At 55.4% G+C, this 17101-nt stretch overlaps 1 protein-coding gene and 1 long non-coding RNA gene across 3 annotated transcripts in view; one reads left to right on the forward strand and one right to left on the reverse strand.

The window, feature by feature from the left end:
• GRID2IP (Grid2 interacting protein) overlaps positions 1–17101 on the forward strand; it is a 25930-nt gene continuing 8829 nt past the window's right edge. Inside the window, exons 1-8 of one of the 2 annotated variants that reach the window (XM_085237922.1) lie at positions 1–543; positions 1860–2014; positions 9600–9854; positions 11194–11279; positions 11493–11562; positions 12326–12420; positions 13611–13794; positions 16128–16282. In XM_085237922.1, coding sequence (XP_085094048.1) covers positions 1–543; positions 1860–2014; positions 9600–9854; positions 11194–11279; positions 11493–11562; positions 12326–12420; positions 13611–13794; positions 16128–16282 — 1543 coding nt within the window. Of the gene's footprint in view, positions 544–1859; positions 2015–9599; positions 9855–11193; positions 11280–11492; positions 11563–12325; positions 12421–13610; positions 13795–16127; positions 16300–16539; positions 16562–17101 lie in introns of those variants that run through there. The other variant, XM_085237923.1, reaches the window with a different exon arrangement.
• Positions 2547–17101, reverse strand: part of LOC146543237 (uncharacterized) — a 26967-nt gene continuing 12412 nt past the window's right edge. The window contains exon 4 of the long non-coding RNA XR_014886868.1: positions 2547–11826. This is a non-coding gene — a long non-coding RNA (uncharacterized LOC146543237). The remainder of the gene's footprint in view (positions 11827–17101) is intronic.

The raw sequence follows: 17101 nt of genomic DNA on the forward strand, positions 1-17101 counted from the left end.
ATGCCGACGACCAACCAAGGCTGGCCAGAGGCGTTCGGCTTCTCTCTGGGTGGCAGCGGGCCCTGCTACGTGCTGTGGGTGCAGGAAGGCAGCAGTGCAGCAGCGGCAGGGCTGCGCCCGGGCGACGAGGTGCTGGAGCTGGAGGGGCAGCCCGTCGCCTCACTGGGCTGCCCGGCGTTGCTGGCATTAGCCCGGCGCTGCAGCTCCGTGCCCCCCAGCATCGGCGTGCTGTCCCGGCTGCAGCGTGCCGACCTGCCCCCGGCCCCACACCTGGGCTTGCAGCTGGTGAGCGGCAGCCCCCCTCGTGTGGCCAGTGTGGCCCCTGGCTCTCCTGCTGCCACCTGCGGCATCGCCCCTGGGGACCTGCTGCTGGAGGTGGACGGCGTGGCTGTGCGCAGTGCCGAGGCGGCGGCCGAGCTGCTGGCATCCTGCAATAGGCGAGCGCTGCGGCTGGGGCTGCTGCGGCCGCAGAGGGACCTCGGCCCCAGCGCTGCTGCTGTGCGCATGGAGAGGAAGCAGAAAGCGCAGGAGTTCAGCAAAAAGGTAAAGATGGGGTGTGAGAGGGGCACCCAGATGGAGCTCAGCACCACGCTCCCCACATCCCGTGTCTGGCACACCCACACGAGGACACCCAAGGCAGGCTGATGGGTGTGAATTCATGGAATCGTAGGAATATTTGGGTTGGAAAAGACTTCTACAGTCGTCAGTGCCAGAGAGAAGGGTCCAACACAATCCCATCTTGCAACTATTGCTGAGAGAATAAATGAGGGCTATAAGGAGCTTTGGGTGTGGATCCCAGGTGCTCGTTCTTTTTGCTCTATGGGATCACATCAACATTTCCTGAGTGTCCTCCTTCTGCCTGAGCGTCCCCAGGCAGTCCTACTGTGAAAAGGGAGAAACAGTGCTGCAGTGACATCTTCATTGTGCTCCTAAATGCTGCCTAGTGGGTAATTTACCAAACATCACCCTGCGCTAATTATGAATTTGATCGCAGTTGTTTTTTTTAATCTTTCTAATTTCCATTTCAAAGCAGCCTTTTAAAATGCTGTTATGAAAATAACTAGGCTTGTGTGTTTTTTGATCCCAAGCTAATACAGGAACAAAGCATTCCTAAAGAGATCCGTGGGCCAGACCCCCTTAGTCGGCATTCCTATTACAGCCTCACAGATAGGCACGGAGCTGTGGGTTTGCAGGAACTGCCCCGTGTGCAGATCCACTGCCTGCTGACTGCTTCTGTTCTAACAGTGCCCAGGTGGTGTTTGTAGGGCTGGAGCTGGGCTGCCTCTGCTGAGCATTGTGTGTGGCTATCACCAAAAGTTGCTCGGGGTCTCAGTTGAGGTCAGTGTCACCATCTGTCCCCTGCACTGGGCACGGCACCTCAGCCTCAACCTGGGAGAAAACATAACAGAACTGGCCCAGCAATAAGCTCACTGAAACACCACATTCCTCGTCCTCACTGCACTGGACCTTGAGACAGAAAAGTGTGTAGAGCCATCCATAGGGAGCAGCTGCTGTTCTGTCCCAGATTCAGTAACCTTGAAATGTACAGCACGTGGTGGCTGTCACCAAGCTGGTGGCACCCAGCATCCATGGCAGGGGGACGGTTCCTGTGGCCACCTCCCTGGTGGTCCTGGTGGCCCTGTGGGCTTATCATGATAGTGTCCCTTATGCAGTGCTTACAGCATGCAGTGCAATGGAACTGGGGATGTGCGTGAGATGCCAAGTGACGGAAGTTTCGCTTTCCTTGCCACACTGCTTCCCTTCCCACTGATTGCCCGCATGCTGCCCCTAGTCAGATCTGATCTGTGCCCTGTACTCACACTTGTCCCCTCTCAGCGCCCCTTTGTTCTGTGCTGCAGGTGGATGCCATCCTGGGGGACCAGCCCGAGCTCAAGGAGCAGGTGTTCGCCGCGCTGAAGCAGTACGCAGCCGAGCGGAGGGTGGAGTGCTTGGCCTGTGCCCTGTGCATGCTGCTCACCCAGGAGTCCCACCAGCACCTCATCGACAGCATCAGGTACTGCCTGGCTGACATCACTCATGCTGTCAGCCTCCCTGGCAGGGCTGTGGGGGCATGGGGCTCTGCGCAGGGCTGGGGGCCACCTCCCACCTCCAGGGCTGCCATGGTATCGCTCTGCTGGGGGTCCCTACGGTCCCCAGCACTTCTTGTGCCTTGGCAGAGTGTCTGTGTTATGGGGACCTGAACATGCAACCACACTGCTGTGCTGCTCTTGTTGTGTCCAAGGATGGGGACAGGGCCAGGGACAGCACGCGGGCACGTGGCGGGGATTACAGCCAGGCTGAGACAGTGGCCATTAGGGAATCAGGTCTCCATCTGGCCCTGCTCTGGGCCTGGCTTTCCAATTCCTGCTTTAATCAGTGGAATTGCAAGATATTACTGTTACCATAACAACATCTCTGTGCCAGGGTATCTGCCATGCTCTTGAGGTCCTGAAGTGGGAGGGTGGGTGCCCTCTGAAGCCAGGAACCCCTGGCACCTCCAGATCAGACCCCACCGAGGTACCCTCAGAGGGGCACAAGGAGCCACCACCTGGAGAATTATACGGCTTTTTATTTTCCCCACAGATGGGACTGCAGTAAGTTTTTCCATTTCCCTCTGGACCCGAGACCCTCTGCCATGGGCACGCTTTTCCTGGCACATCCTCATCCCAGCAGTGGTGCTGCTGTCCCCATCCCAAGGTGCTTTTCCCCCCGTGCTGTGTGTGAGGTTGGCTCTGGAGCTGGGGCAGGATGCGTGGAGAATCGGGCAACTCATCTCAGTTTAATGAAAATGAAATATTTAGCTTAGGGAAAAGATTTACCGTCTAATCTTAATGAAATGAATTGAAGGAAAAAAAAGTTGCTTTGGAAATGAGGTTTCCCAGCTGAGGATGTACTGGTGGGAGCTGCATGCAGCTCTGTGTTTGCTGTTTGTGCAGAACATGAGCTGCTTACCCCGGAGTCCAGCATCAAGCAGGTTTGCTGCTGAGCAAGAGCTTTTAGTGCTTTTAATAACTCACCCAAAGGTGCTGAGAAGCTCCTGTGTGTGTTGGATGTGTAGGATGCTGAGAACATATTCGGGTTATTTCCACAGGGCTCAGGGCTCAGCCCCATGGCAGAGGTGCCCCAGACCCTCATGGCTGTGCAACCCCCCCATTGCCCACAGCCCTACAAAGCAGGTGGGGAAACAGTGAGACCAACCTTTCCTTTAGCATGGGGCAGCTGAGAGCAGTGCCCATAGGCAGGAAGGGAGGATGTTGGGGGGTGATGTGAGGGATGCTGGGGGTTCCCAGTGCTCCCCATGCCATCAGCCCTGGGTTCCAGCAGACCGGCTGAGTCCTGCATCAGGGTGCAGGGTGGCAGCAGTGACAGTGACCCACAGGGGATGACTGTGGCTGTGCAGAGCTAAGCAGCCAGCACATCCCTGGTGCTGGTCTGATTGGATCTCTCCTGCAGCGCCGTGTTTATTCTGGGACCTGGCTGCCACTCTCCTCCTTCCCAGCACATCCCCCTGCCCAGCTCCGTGCTGCTGTGCAGTGTAACCCAAGACCCCCAGGCTCAGCACAACGCTGGGACCTGGGGCTGCAGGCAGCGCTCCTCCTCCCACTGTCCTCAGGCTGAGCTTTTTCGAGTTGCTTTTTTTTTTTTTTTTTTCCTCTTCAGCTCAAATGGATTTCATCCCATTTGCCCAGAATTAAGCTCCCGCAGATTTTAATTTGCTGACATTTTCTTCATCCGCTGGGTTGTGGATAGCAGGGATAATGCACGTGCTGTGCCGGGTCCTCCCTGTGCGCAGATCCCCTGCCCATATGGTTGGTGGCTGTAGTAAAAGTGCACAATTGTAGTTCTGCTCAGGAATGATGAACACCAGCGGCACGGGGGGAAGATGAGCTGCCTCGGGTGAGTAACAATGGACCCTTCCTGGGATTCTAGGGGGCTGGGAGGGGAACGGTTGGAAAGCTGCTTAATTCCGGGATCTAGCACTGCAAAAAGGAGGTATGTGAAAAGTTAATCAACTCTTAGCAGCCGTAGTGCATAGGAACTGCCAATGCCAGACGCTCTGTAGGGTGGGGGAGAGGAAAATTTCTTCTCACTTTGTGCCCCTCTGTCACCTGTGGGCTCCAGAGCCCAGCTGTGACCCAGGGGTTCATTCTTCTTCTCCTCATGTCTGCCCCACATGGGATATTGAGGGCAGCTGTGGGTCCTGGGTTTCAGCTCTTCTTCCCTGGTTCAGGCAGGGAATTGCTCCGACTCTGCTCTGGGCACCTTGCAGTGCCAGGGTTGTTGACTCAGAGCCAAGTGATGCAGACAGGATCCTCGCTGCATTTCAGAGGTTAGGAGCTCACCGAACACCATGTTCCCCTTGCTGTCTGCTGTGCCCTGTGCCTTTCCTCCCACGCCAGCAGTGTCCCAGTGTCCATGTCAGTGTTGTTTCAGCTCACAGCAGTGGCACTGAGGTTTGAAACACGTTTCAAACAGATGGGCAACAGAACTGTGGAGCTCTGAGCACAGATCTCCACTCCCCCCATTGACCTTCAATGTTCTAAAAGTTGTGCATGCCACTCCAGCTCCGATGCCCTGCGCACAGGCACCGTCCCATTAACCTGGATGCGATCAGCGGGATGTGCCCATATGCTGGTGCACACCCCAGGTGCAGGAACCCATCGGGTTGTTCAGGCTGCTGCGTGCCGTGGGGCTCCTGTAAGTCCTTCTGCTGTGCTTTGTTGCAAGTTTGTTCCTTCCCAGCTCCTGCTGGGGGGCACCAGGCAGCCCCAGTGTCACTCTCAGTGCTGCAGTTCTGCCTGCAGCCCCTTTGATCCCCAACACAGACACACTGCTGCCCGCTGGGGGTTCTCTCATCTCAGAGAAATTCCACTGAGCTCATTTTAATAATGCTTCCAAGACAATCTATTTGTCCCAGCTTGTTTTTCACAGCAATAACATCACTCGGTTTCTCCCCGTATTAAAATGCTGCAGCCATCTGTGGCCACCTCTATATGAGAAATCTCACTTTATCCATCAGGGTTTATACAGGACACATTGTGCTGCTGCCATGCCTGCCCCCTCCCCAAGATTGCATGCCCTCACGGACAGCTCTTGGTCTGGTTGAGGCTGGGGCACCACTGGTGTATGGTGCAGCAGTGCTGTGCTGCTCTGCAGGGCAGAACTGCCACAAAGTGGGCAGCAGGAGGTGATTGAAGGAGAGGAGGTGGCTCTCGGCTGCTTCCATTTTGAAAAATCCCTAATCTGATAGTTGGACATGTGTCCTATGGCCCAAACAGGAGTTAGGGAGAAAATGTGCCACCAGTGGGACACCAGTTGGGAGCGGAGTTCTGTTGGTTGCAGTCAGGTTCAAATGGGCCAAAAGGTCATGGTGCAAAATGTCCTGTAAAGGGACTAATTTGGTTTGACAAATCAAGCTGCTGCTGGAATGCATTGCCTGCATTCACAACACCACCGATGTGCAACTTCAGTTTTGTAAAGCAGTTCTGTGACCTGAGGTGTGCTTGGGATCTCAAACACATCACAGAAGATGGTTTGTGCTGGTGTTCCTACACTGAAGTACACAGCAGTCATCAGCAGTGCCCGGGGTGGGACCCGGCTGGGAGGGGCTGTGCGGCTCTGTGGTGAGGAAGGGCCCCATTCCCTCTAATGAGCTCTGCAGGCACATCTGCGGCACATCTGCGGCCCAACGAGCGATTATCGACCATCGGCTGCGGGGCCGGGGATTCAGCCCTGTGTGCACAGAAAATCCATGGTGGGAATGCACCGCTCTGTGCTCGGGGGCAGCCACGGCCATCCCCCAGCTGTGTGTGTGCTGCAGGGTGCGGGGTGACCCGGCTGTCCTGGTGTCACAGCACTGAGCACTATGGAGATATTGGGAGAGAGATGCAGGGGGGGGAGAAGTAGGTGAGCTCTGAGATCTGTGCGATGCCATAACTCCTGTTGGATGGGAGAAGTTTTCTGTCTCAGAACCATGTGACATTGGGCACTGCATCTTGCTCTTGGGGCAGAGGTGTTTTCTGGCCTGCGAGCCATTGGTATGGCACAGTTCAGACATAATCCCAGTGTTGCTCAGTGTTTTCATCCACCCTGGGATATGCTTTCTGCACTAGGGATGCAGTTAAGGTCTGCTCTTTGATAGCTGTTTTGAAGCAAAGCCATACATTTTTCATTTTTTTCTCCTTTGCTGCCTGGAGATTCTCTCGTTTCTTCAGCTCCAAAAGCCTCACATCCTCTGTATCAAACGCCGTGTTTCAAGACGGTGGCATTTAAAATAGAGGGTTTTATCTTCTATCCTTGCTTCCAAGCGTGGCTGTGGCACCCCAGGGGGAAGCAGTGCTCCTCAGTGCTCTACATCTGCAGGAGAGCTGAGATCCTGGTCCTGGTGCTGCTGCCGGGCCCCAGGGCTGCAGGGATGGGTCCAGTGGGTGCAGTGTGCAAGCAGGGCTGAACCCACGCAATCACTGCTTGCCTTTAAGGTTTCTCACCCATTACGGCAGCATGTAATTTAAACAGAAGCACTTAGAAGTCAACTAATTAGCACCAGCGAGGCATCCCTCCGGAGTTCGGCGCGAAGCCGTGCCCTCCTTTCTGTGCAGCGTCCTTCCCAGAGAGATCCAGCTAGAAATCACACAGACCGCAGGGTTAGGGAAAGCAAAAAGGCTTCAGAGCCGAGTTTTGGGGCAGCGCTGGCACTGGGGAGAAGGCAGAGTGAAACCAGCGCTGGGCACGGCGCGGGGCGAGGAGGAGGCACAGGGCCGTGCCCATCTGTCCGCTCTCTGCGTGCACGGCGGGTGCCAGGGCAGTGCCCGCTGGCACCGTGCGGGGCTGGAGCCGGCGTCGTGGGCGTGAGCCGGGGCTGAGCCTCAGCTGCATGCGGAGCTGAAGCGTCTCCTTTTGTTCCCGCTGCACCTTGGACAAATGGGGAAGGACCGGAGCTTCTCTCGGCATTTTCGGTACGTCTGCACTCCGTGCTGTGCCTGAGGGTGGGTGCACCGTGTGGGGCTTGTGCTCCTGCGGTGTCCCCACGATGCACGGCCATGCGAGGGGACCCAGCTGCCAGGGGCGCGAGGAGCCGGGGAACGTGGGGCGAAGCTCAAAGGAACACTGGGGCTGGGGGCTGGGAATTGCACATCGGGGTCTGCTTTGGCTCTGTGCACGCAACACACGGATGGCTTGGGGTGCTGTGGGGTGCAGAGCTTGTGGCTGGGTACTGTAACCGGACGGTGCCTATGGTGAGGGCACTGAGCTGTGCGTGCTGCGGAGTGTGGCACAGGGCTCAGCACCCACCACAGCTCCTGGGAGGCACTGCCTGGTTGTGGGGTGGGCGCTGGGCTGCGGGGCAGGAGGGAGTCCCTCACAGGTGCAGTGGGAATATCCATTAGGAAATAAGCTGCAAATGAGCTCTCTGTGGGTTTTAAAGAATGAGACGGACAAAGGCTGAGCTGTGCCAAGCGTGCTGTGCCCAAGTGAGCATCAGAGCAGCTGGGGACAGGCAGGGCAGGCTCTGCCGGCCGCGTTTCCTGGCCTTGTGGGAGCACATGGCCCTTGGGGACATCTCCTGGCCTGGAAAATGCCCTCAATTTGTATTGATTCAGACTTAGTACTGACAAAGGTGTCTTGGTATGACAGAGAAGGGCTGGCAGTGCTCTGCAGGGCTGGGTGCTGGCAGAGTCACCGAGCCCAGGGCTGGGGGCACCTCACCCACCTGAACTCCAACAGGGAATGTGGGCGGTGCTGACAGACCACAGGAGGAAGAGGAGAGGGAGGAAGTCAGGTCGGTGCTGGTGTCACATCAGCCAACGCCACCCATGTGCTGCCTGGATGCTGGGTCACTTGTTAAGGACAGATCTGAGCGCTCACCACATGGCATGCCATTGAAGCTCTAAAACACCTCCGTGCAGAGCTTTGAGAAGTGCTGTGCCCATCCCAAGGATGTTCTGCTAAGGGTTTTGGAAGAAGACCTTTTGTGCACTTATTAGGATTATTATTACTATCATTAAGCTCTTCTCCCTGATAGCACCAAGTTTCACTGCTAGCACTGAGTCAGTCCATAAAAAAAAGGTGTCTCTGGGCCTGCTTTGAGCTTGTGGTGTGTTGCTACTCCGTTCTCCTTTCTGCCAGCCTCCAGGCAAAGGAACCACCCCGGCAAAGTGGGGCAGCCCTGCGGGAAGCTGTGGGACCGATCTCATTCGTCCAGCTGAAATGAGAGCAGAGCATCTCTGCCCTTGGGAGGGGAGTGGGGCTCAGCCTGGCCCCAGCCACTGCTGCCTGCCTGCAGCTGGGGAGCTGCTTATTAGCAGCACTGCGCTCATTTCTCACTGCATTTCTCATTGTTGCCTCATCACAGATTGGCTGTGAATCGTGCCGGTGTGTTCACTAATTTTAAATTATCACCTGGCACTACGTGTGAACATCTGTCGGCCTTGGGGCCAGGTGAGCTCTGCCTGCTCCACCCCAGCAGGAGGGCACGGGCTGTGCCACTGGGCTCAGCCTTTCCCTGGGTGCAAACAGCTGTGTCCTGGTCTCAGAGGTTCGGTATCTGTGCTCCTCCTTCAACTCCATCCTGCCTTTCAGATTCCTTTAGAGAAGATGCCCCAGGGTTGTGGATCACTCAGTATCCCCAGCCCAGATCTCTTCAGATGCTGTCTGCATCCTGCTGTGGATCAAAGCCACCCCATAAGATGCAGTCCTGAGGTGCAGGGTGGTGACACCACATCCCTGCTCCCTGCTAACGTAGAGAGCATGTCCATGGGATGAGGTGTGTGCAGTAAAGAGCCATGCCAGCTGCGCTGCATATGGAGCGGGCACAGCTGCAGCAGTGAGATGCAGTTTGGGTGCAACAGTTAGAGTTGCTATAGAAACATCAGGAGATAACAGCTCCTCCAGAAGCCCCTAAATGTGCAAATGGAAAAGGTGGGAGGAGATGAATGGGGTGTCAGTGTTTCACAGTTGTGATGGGAAAAGGAAAAAAGAGAGGAAGGAAAAGCATCTCCATGTGTTGCAGTGCTGGAGGTGTGCGACACCCCAGACAAGTGCTGTGGGGATGGGCAGGGGGGACGTGGGCAGGAAGAGCCATGCGGGGACACTAAACACCTCACTTAGGTCCTGCAGTGTGCGTGGGTCTGCCAGGGTCATTGGGAGCAGCCTGTAACAGGGACGAAGGCAGAGAGAGGTCTTCTCTGTAGAGCTGGCTGCTGGGCCATAATTGGGTGAAAAACAACTCATGCAAGGCTTGAGCTGCACCTTGCCATTGGCCCACCAGGACGAGTAGCAAATAGGGTCTGGGATGGGGCATCATGGAGGAATGGAGCTGTTGTGATTGGTCTCTGCATAACGCTGTGCTGCAGAGAGCTCCGACCTCCTCACCCCATGGAGCTGTGCATGGGATAGGGCAGGAGATGCAGCCAGCATCCATGGTGTGCCCACGTCCCTGTATCCTTGGCATCCCGTGTTCCTGGTGCTCGCAGGCAGTGCTGAGGCTGAGGGCATACAAGGGACTGGAGTTCTCCTTTTCTAGGCACTGCTGGATGCAGAGCTCTGTGCCATCACCGCCTCAGTCCCATCCTCACTCTCTGCTCTCCTTGCCCCTTTTCCAGGATTTTCATCCCCAAAAAACACCGGCAGCGCTTCGATGAGGTGGTGTCACAGAGCCTGATCAGCAAGCTGTGCCGCTCCAAGAGTGAACAGCACAGCAACCGCCTGCGGCGCAGCCGGAGCGAGGACCACCAGGAGCGGCTGCTCGTGTCCACCCGTGCCAGCTCTGTGCCCCGCAGCCACGAGGAGCTCAGCAAGAGCCTGCGGAAAACCACCTCGCTCATCACCAGCAATGTGGCCTCGGGGGCTGCGCGCAGGTAATACGGCTTCTGGGTGCTGCCTGGGTGTGTTTGGTGTGGATGGCAGCATGGGGGAGATGCTGGGAATGGGGATGTCTTCTGTGCACAGGATGGGTGAAACCCTCCTGGGATGAGGCTGAGCTTCTTGCTTGAAGGGTGGGCAAGTTTGCACTCCATGTCCTGGATCTAGGTCACCTTTTCTGTCCCCTTGCCGTTGCAAAGCTGTGTGTGGAGGTGAGCTGGCACTCAGAGGGTTGAAGGGATGGTGGAATGCTGGGTGGGTTGCAGGATGCCTGGCCACGCCGGCTGGTATGCGGGATGCTTGGCCACTCTGATGGCACGCACTGCCAAGCACGGAGCAGGCTGTGCACGTCTCCCTGCTCTGCCCCAGCGGTGTCTGGGTGCCAGGCAGCAGCAGCAGGAGGAAGGCAGGACATGGCTGCGCAGGGGATTAACCCACTTCCCGCTGCCCAGATGGCCAGACCCCTGCAGTTCATAGCATGGAGCTGCCCTGCTGCGCTGGCGCTGACTGCTGCTGTGCCCCATCTCACAGACAAGCAGAGCGGGATGGGGTCTGTTGAGGGGCAGGGACTGCTCCTGGGGAGGTCCTGTGCCATTGTGGTTGCTCCAAGTCATTCCCCTGCCTCCATCTGTTACCCTCAGGGTGTTTGACCACAGCACACCTCCCTGTGAGGAAAATTTGTTGCTATGATTTTTCCAAAATTCAATTCCAACGCATCTTTCTTCCAGTGTAAAACTGGTTCCTATAGTGGTTTCCTGGTTGTGAATGGTCCCAGTGCTCTTACCTACCCCAGGAAGCTCTCTCAAAAGTGGGAGGATTTCCTGATGCTCTTTCCAACATTTCCTCACCAAATTTCACTTTTTTCTCATCAGTCTTTGGGATCTTTGCCCCTCAGTCTCTCTTATTCTATGTAATGTATTATAGCCCATGCTTCACTTTAAAAACACATTTGATTTGAAGCCCTGGGCTGTGTTTTTATGAATGCAGTAATATCAATCAATGCTCACAGGCTCTCTTCCTCCAGCTCCCATCTCCAGCGTCCCCACCTCCCCTGTGCTGCAGCCTTCATGTTAATGTGCATTCAGCTTTAGCTTGCAAAAGCTGTAACTGGATCTAAAAGTCCCAGCAGAGACCCCGTCTGCTCAGTGGCCACAGTGGCAGCACGCTGTCCTCGTCCCAGGGGTCAACAAGGGGTGTCCCTTAGGAGGGCACCAAAGGGACTCGATGAGCAGTGCAGGAGGTACCCAGACAGAGGGGCTCCAGTGGGGCTCGGGAAGGAAACAAGAGCCCAACGTTTGTTGTGTTCTGATGTCACATTTGATTTTCTATCTGCAGGACGGTGCGAGTTTACAAAGGCAACAAAAGCTTTGGCTTCACGCTGCGCGGACATGCACCAGTGTGGATCGAGTCTGTTCTGCCAGGTAAGAATCCTGCTGGCCACCAGGCTCAGACCAACCCAGCTATCTATGGCCTGAAACAGAAGTGCTAAGTGTTTGTTGCTTGCTAGAATATAGCAAAGGAGCTTTACAAGGCTTCAGGGTCCCTGCCCTGGGGCACAGAAGGCACGGAAGGGATGGGACAGACCCCAGCCTGGGGGCAGCAGCTGCAGCCCCACTCCTTCCCTCTGCCTGCAGGGAGTCCGGCCGAGAAGGCTGCACTCAAACCTGGAGACCGAATCCTATTTCTTAATGGCCTGGACATGAGGTAAGTGGCTCCTGGAAGGACTGTGCTGTTGTGGGAGTGGGTGCAGTGGTGTTCATTACTCACCCTCACAGAATAGGAGCCAGAGATGAGCATCCTTCAGAGCTATCTGCTGTGGGATGTGAGGGATGTTGCCCCATATAGACACCTCCTGTAATATTCTTTCATGAAAACTGAGTGTCGGAGGAGTATTTCAGCCCAGCCTTGCTTGTCCTCTTACATCACTGCTGCTGTGGCAGCAGCCTGTATTTCACCAGGTTGTGCTTTCTGCAAAGAAAAGCAAGAGCAAAGGGTTAGGATGGACTACACGATAAGAGAGTGATGAATATTTAAAGGTTAAACATCTGATGCTGCTACTGGCAGTGCTCAGCTCTTACATTTCAGCTGATCCAGCAAACTGTTGGCTGATGCAGCAGCTCCAGAACAGAGCATACCCACCCAGAGGCTGTTCTCTGAGCCTACACTGCAGTGGCAGTGCCCCGGGTCAACCTGTGCCCTTCACAGGGATGTATTTATCATCCACTTCGCATCCTCTCCATGCAGTTAGGACAGGCAGAGTCCCCCAGTGCTATGGCTTACATGTGACATTCACCTGCTGGGGCTGTGGATGCACACCCCACACCCATTGCTCACTGTGGGTGCGGTGATGCAGCATGATCTCAGCTGAGATCCAGCAAGAAGAGAGCCAGGGAGCTGCAGCCGGGGCATGGTAGGGGCTGTCTGCAAGGAATGGGGTGGTCCTGACCCAGCTCTCTGTGCCCTGCAGGAACTGCTCTCATGACAAGGTGGTGTCGATGCTGCAGGGCAGCGGGGCGATGCCCACCTTGGTGGTGGAAGAGGGCATCGTCAATTTCTCCAGCGGTAAGTGTGCTGCAGAGGGGGTGCCCTGAGGGTCAGGAACCCCAAATTCAGGAGTTCCTAAACTCCCTGTGCCCATGGGGAGCTGCCAATGCCCGTGGGCTCAGGGCACTGAAGGTACTGGCCTGCTGCTCCCCACTACCTGCAGGGCTGCTTCTCGGCTTTCTGTGGTCAGGCTGAATCCTGGGCTTGGCTGCTGCCCAGCAGCTCATTGCACTGTGTGATCGTCCTTGACAGCCCTTTCCAGTGTCCTTCACATGCAGTCTGTGCTGTGTACTTGACTGGAGTAATCCAACCCCGTGCATCCATAGTCGCTGTGCAGCTATCACGGCTGTGTGTGGACTGTGCTGTGCAGAACTGCTGACATGAATAATTCAGCTTGCTGCTGGGAGCAAGCTGGAGGGAGCAGGCGGTGCGTTGTGTCAGTGATTGCAGTGAGGTGCAGGAACATGGTCCTGCAGAACTCACAGTGCTGCATTCCCAATGCAGGGAGAGGGGCGGTGTGTTATTATGGTGCTGTTGTGTGATGCATAGGGCTGGGAACTGGTGACTGGATTGTCCCTCTGGAGCGGTGAGGGCTCCCCCGAGCCTCACGTTGGCAGCCCTGTGCTACCCACTTCTTTGCATGTGCCCTAGAAACAACAGCAGGAGCCTCAGTGCTCATCAGTGCACAGCAGTGGCACTCAAAGCCCCACGAAAGAAGCCAAGGCAGGGTGACACGGTGAGCGGCCCTGTGTCAGTACCATTCCTGCTTCCCAGAGGCCAAAATCTGTCTTTTTTTTTTTCCTGGGGTAACCACCCCTGCACCAGAACACCATGATTTGTGTTTCAGTGGAGCTGAGGTGCCTGTGCTCTGAGCTCTCCCGCATCAGAGGGATTTCAGCTGCAGAACGGAGGTGCAGCAGATGTGAGCAGTCTAGGCTTCAGGCAGGGATTGGGAACACAGGTATTGGCCCGAGAGACCCCGACAAGGCCAAGCAGACTGCATGTCATGCTTGCGGGCAGCTCCGTGCAGGCAGGGCAGTGCAGGACCGTCATATGCAGATCACGGCTCTGCTTTCTGCTTGGTTTCCAGGCTCCCGGGGGCACATAGAAGCCCCAGTGTCCTCCTGTCCTGTCCAGAGGATGGGCTATGACCTCAGCCAGCCCCTCTGCCTGTTGAATTCTCTTTTCTCTCTGCCTGCGCCTTGCAGACTCTGACTCTGCCGACTCCCCGACCAGCTCCTCTGCGCTCACCTCCCTGCAGTGGGTGGCAGAGATCCTCCCCTCTAGCATCAAGATTCAAGGGAGGACCTTCAACCAGCAGCTGGAGCACCTGCTCACCCCACCTGAGCGCTATACCATCTGCAAAGCGCTGGAGAGCTTCTTCCAACATCGGTAACTTCTTAGCAGTGCCATTCCCTTAGCGCCGGTAGTGATGGCCACAGCAGGGACAGTCCTGTAGCAGTACAGCCCTCAGCCTACAGGCTCAGAGCCAGGCTCTGCTGTCTGCTCTCTCGAGCTGTGCATTTTTCTCAGGGTAAGAGCTGAGCAGGAACCCATCTCTCACTGGGTGTCCTGCCTGCGGACAGGACAGCACGGTCACCTTTTGTCCCCCTGCCATACCTCTTGTCCCCCTGCCATACGGTGACCTCATCCCCTGCATCCTCTCTTGCTGCCTGGCAGTCCCCACAATGGCCGTAGGTTCTGTTCCACCTCTCTGATCTCACCAGGCTCCATTCCCAACTCCTTGCTCTTCTCAGCATTTCTCAGCAGCAGAACAGCTGCAGAGTCCTCATCCCACAGCTGTACCCAGCTGAAACCCAGCCTCAGGATGTGTCATAGCAACCTGCTCTCTGCCCTTCATCCTCAGCCTTCCAGCAGGGACGTACCACCTCTCGGGGCACTGGGAGATATTCACTGTCCCTTCCCACAGCTGCTCAGCACCTGCTCTGGAGATGCGCTGCTCAGAGCCAGTCAGGTCCTGATGCTTTCATGTAGCACTTTGTTTCCATACAGACAGATAAGGATCTCAATCCTGTTTTGCAATGAAATGCAACAAACCCCTCAGTATTTAGGTCACTGGCAGCGATAAGCTCCCAAGGAACATTTGCTGGGGCTGCACCAACCTGATGTGACCAGAGTCACACCCAGAGCAGAGCAGGTGCTGAGTTGAGCTGCTGGAATCCCCCAGCACCAGCTGAATGAACCCACTGGGGACACTGCGCAGCACACTGAGGTGATAAAGCAGAAATCATTGCTTAGAGCCCCCCTGAGACTGCTCTGTTCCTGCAGGATTTCCCTCTGCATGGTTGCAGCCTCTGGCACCTGCAAATGGGAAATAAGACCCAGCCCAGGGGGTTTTGTGCTTGGAAGCACCTGGATGGAATCTGAGCACTCAGAACAAATTGCTCAGCTCCCCTAGACCAAATCATCTTGCCTGTAGCTGCCCCAGTCCATCACCCAGTGGTGTGCCTGCCCCAGCTGTGACTTGTACCTGCCTGGTAAGGGCAGGTGAAATCCCCTACATGACATTTCTGCTGCTTGCAAATAGCAGCACTGCCCAGCAGTGAGCACAGAAGGGAGTCAGGATGGTGGTGCTTTGACTGGCATCACAGAAAAGGCAGAATACCCACACATAGAGAGCAGCTTAGCAGATAATCACTGTCATCTTTCAGCTCTCCCTCACACACCTGAGGGAGTTCACTGATTAACATCAAGACAACAGATTTGTTCCTACATACAAAGTCCCAAATACAAAGTTTTCTGGATGGAGTTCTTGCTATTGCTTCTACATTAAGGCTGCAATAGTTGAACTTTAACCACTGCTTTCTGTGTGAGTTTCTGAGTAGAAAAACATCCTGACCTTAGCCGTGACCCAGCCTTGCTCAGCTGAGACCTAGCTCTTAGAGACCAGTCCCTCTGGGACACTCTTCTCTCCCTGGGTGTTTCACCCTCCTCACCACATCGGGCACTCAACCCCATTATCCTGAGCAGGCCCTGTACCACCTTCACCCCACACAGCATAGGACACAGCCCTCATCCCAGCTGCCCACTGCTGCCCATACCTCAGGCCTTACCAGAGCACCTCTATGTCCTGGTGCTCATCCACCCATCCACCCATCCATCCATCCATCCACCCATCCATCCATCCATCCATCCATCCACCCATCCATCCATCCATCCATCCATTCACCCATCCATCCACCCATCCATCCATCCATCCACCCATCCACCCATCCATCCATCCATCCATCCATCCATCCATCCATCCATCCATCCATTCATCCATTCATCCATCCATCCATCCACCCATCCATCCACCCATCCATCCACCCATCCATCCATCCATCCATCCATCCATCCATCCATCCATCCATCCATTCATCCATCCACTCACTATCAAGCCAGCCAACCCATCCATGCTGCCCCATACACACTCACAAAGCCTCCCACAGCAGGCTTTATGGTCTGGCTGCCAGGTGCTGCCAGACCCTGCAGATTGCTGTCCCTATCAGCTCCACTTGCACATCCCCACTCCCCACATCTCTCCCACCAGAATCGGTTCCTTGCCCACAACTCTGCTTATAGATGACCTGGGCTGCTTGCACCAATGATGAGGCAATCCCAGCAGCTGAGCTGCAGGCAGATTGGGAGGTGCAAAGCTGTGTGCTGGGGCTGTGCAGCTCAGAATGCACTCACTGCCCAGCCCTCTCTCTCCCATTTTGCAGGAACATTGACACTCTTATTGTGGATGTATACCCGGTGCTGGACACACCAGCCAAGCAAGTCATTTGGCAGTTTATCTACCAGCTGCTGACGTATGAAGAGCAGGAGCACTGCCAGCAAAAGATTGCCAGGTTTCTTGGTTACAAGTCCTTGGCAGGTGAGAGGAAAGCTCCAGTTCCAGCAGGGATGTGCCCAGGGAGTGTGCGCTGCTCGGCGCAGCTGTTGCTGTGCTTCAGCTCCTGCTAATAACAAGGGTTTGCTCTGTGAATGTTGGGCTGAAGGTTACTTCTTTTCCTTTTCTGTATAGTTTTGGAAGGGCAATTGCGTTGAGAGCAAATGTGGTAGTGGTTCGGTTGCAGAGGTCTGGAAGCAAAGGGTGCCAGAAGCTCTCAGGCTGTTAGGAAGCTCCAAAAGGAATTGATGCTTGAAGGGCAGTGTTCAGATAACAGGTGAATGAGCAGTGATGGCAGTGGGGTCTGTGGGATGGGGTCTGTGCAGCCATGCACAGCACCTGCAGTGAGCACTCAGGATGAAGTCTCACCCCAATAGTGCTGGCTCGGAGCAGCCCTGTGCTGCTGTCACCATCCCTTATTGCTGCAGCAGCATGCAGCTGTGCCTTGGTGGGATTATGGGCTTTGCACTCAGACAGTGGAAAGGGGAGGGCAAATTTGGGCTGAAACGTTTTAATCTTTGAATCTGAGCTTCTTAATTGCTTCCAAATTCTTCTACTCTAGGGCATTAGTGTTTTGATATGTTTATGTTGATATGTTTATTTTAGACTCGGTGTCAGTAAAATGGCACGAAAGAGGTGTTGTGAGGAGAGAGGCTTTGGGGACAACATCGTTGTTTTAGCACAGCCTTTCCCCTCACGGGGGGGAACAGCAGAGCAGTCCTGCTGCAAACCACTGCTTTGTTGTGTGTAGAATCGTGCCCCAGTGTACCTAACTGCTGTATGTTCCCAAGAACACAGATCCTA

Source organism: Meleagris gallopavo, chromosome 16 (assembly GCF_905368555.1).
Source record: "Meleagris gallopavo chromosome 16, MGAL_WU_HG_1.1, whole genome shotgun sequence".
Lineage (NCBI taxonomy): Eukaryota > Metazoa > Chordata > Aves > Galliformes > Phasianidae > Meleagris > Meleagris gallopavo.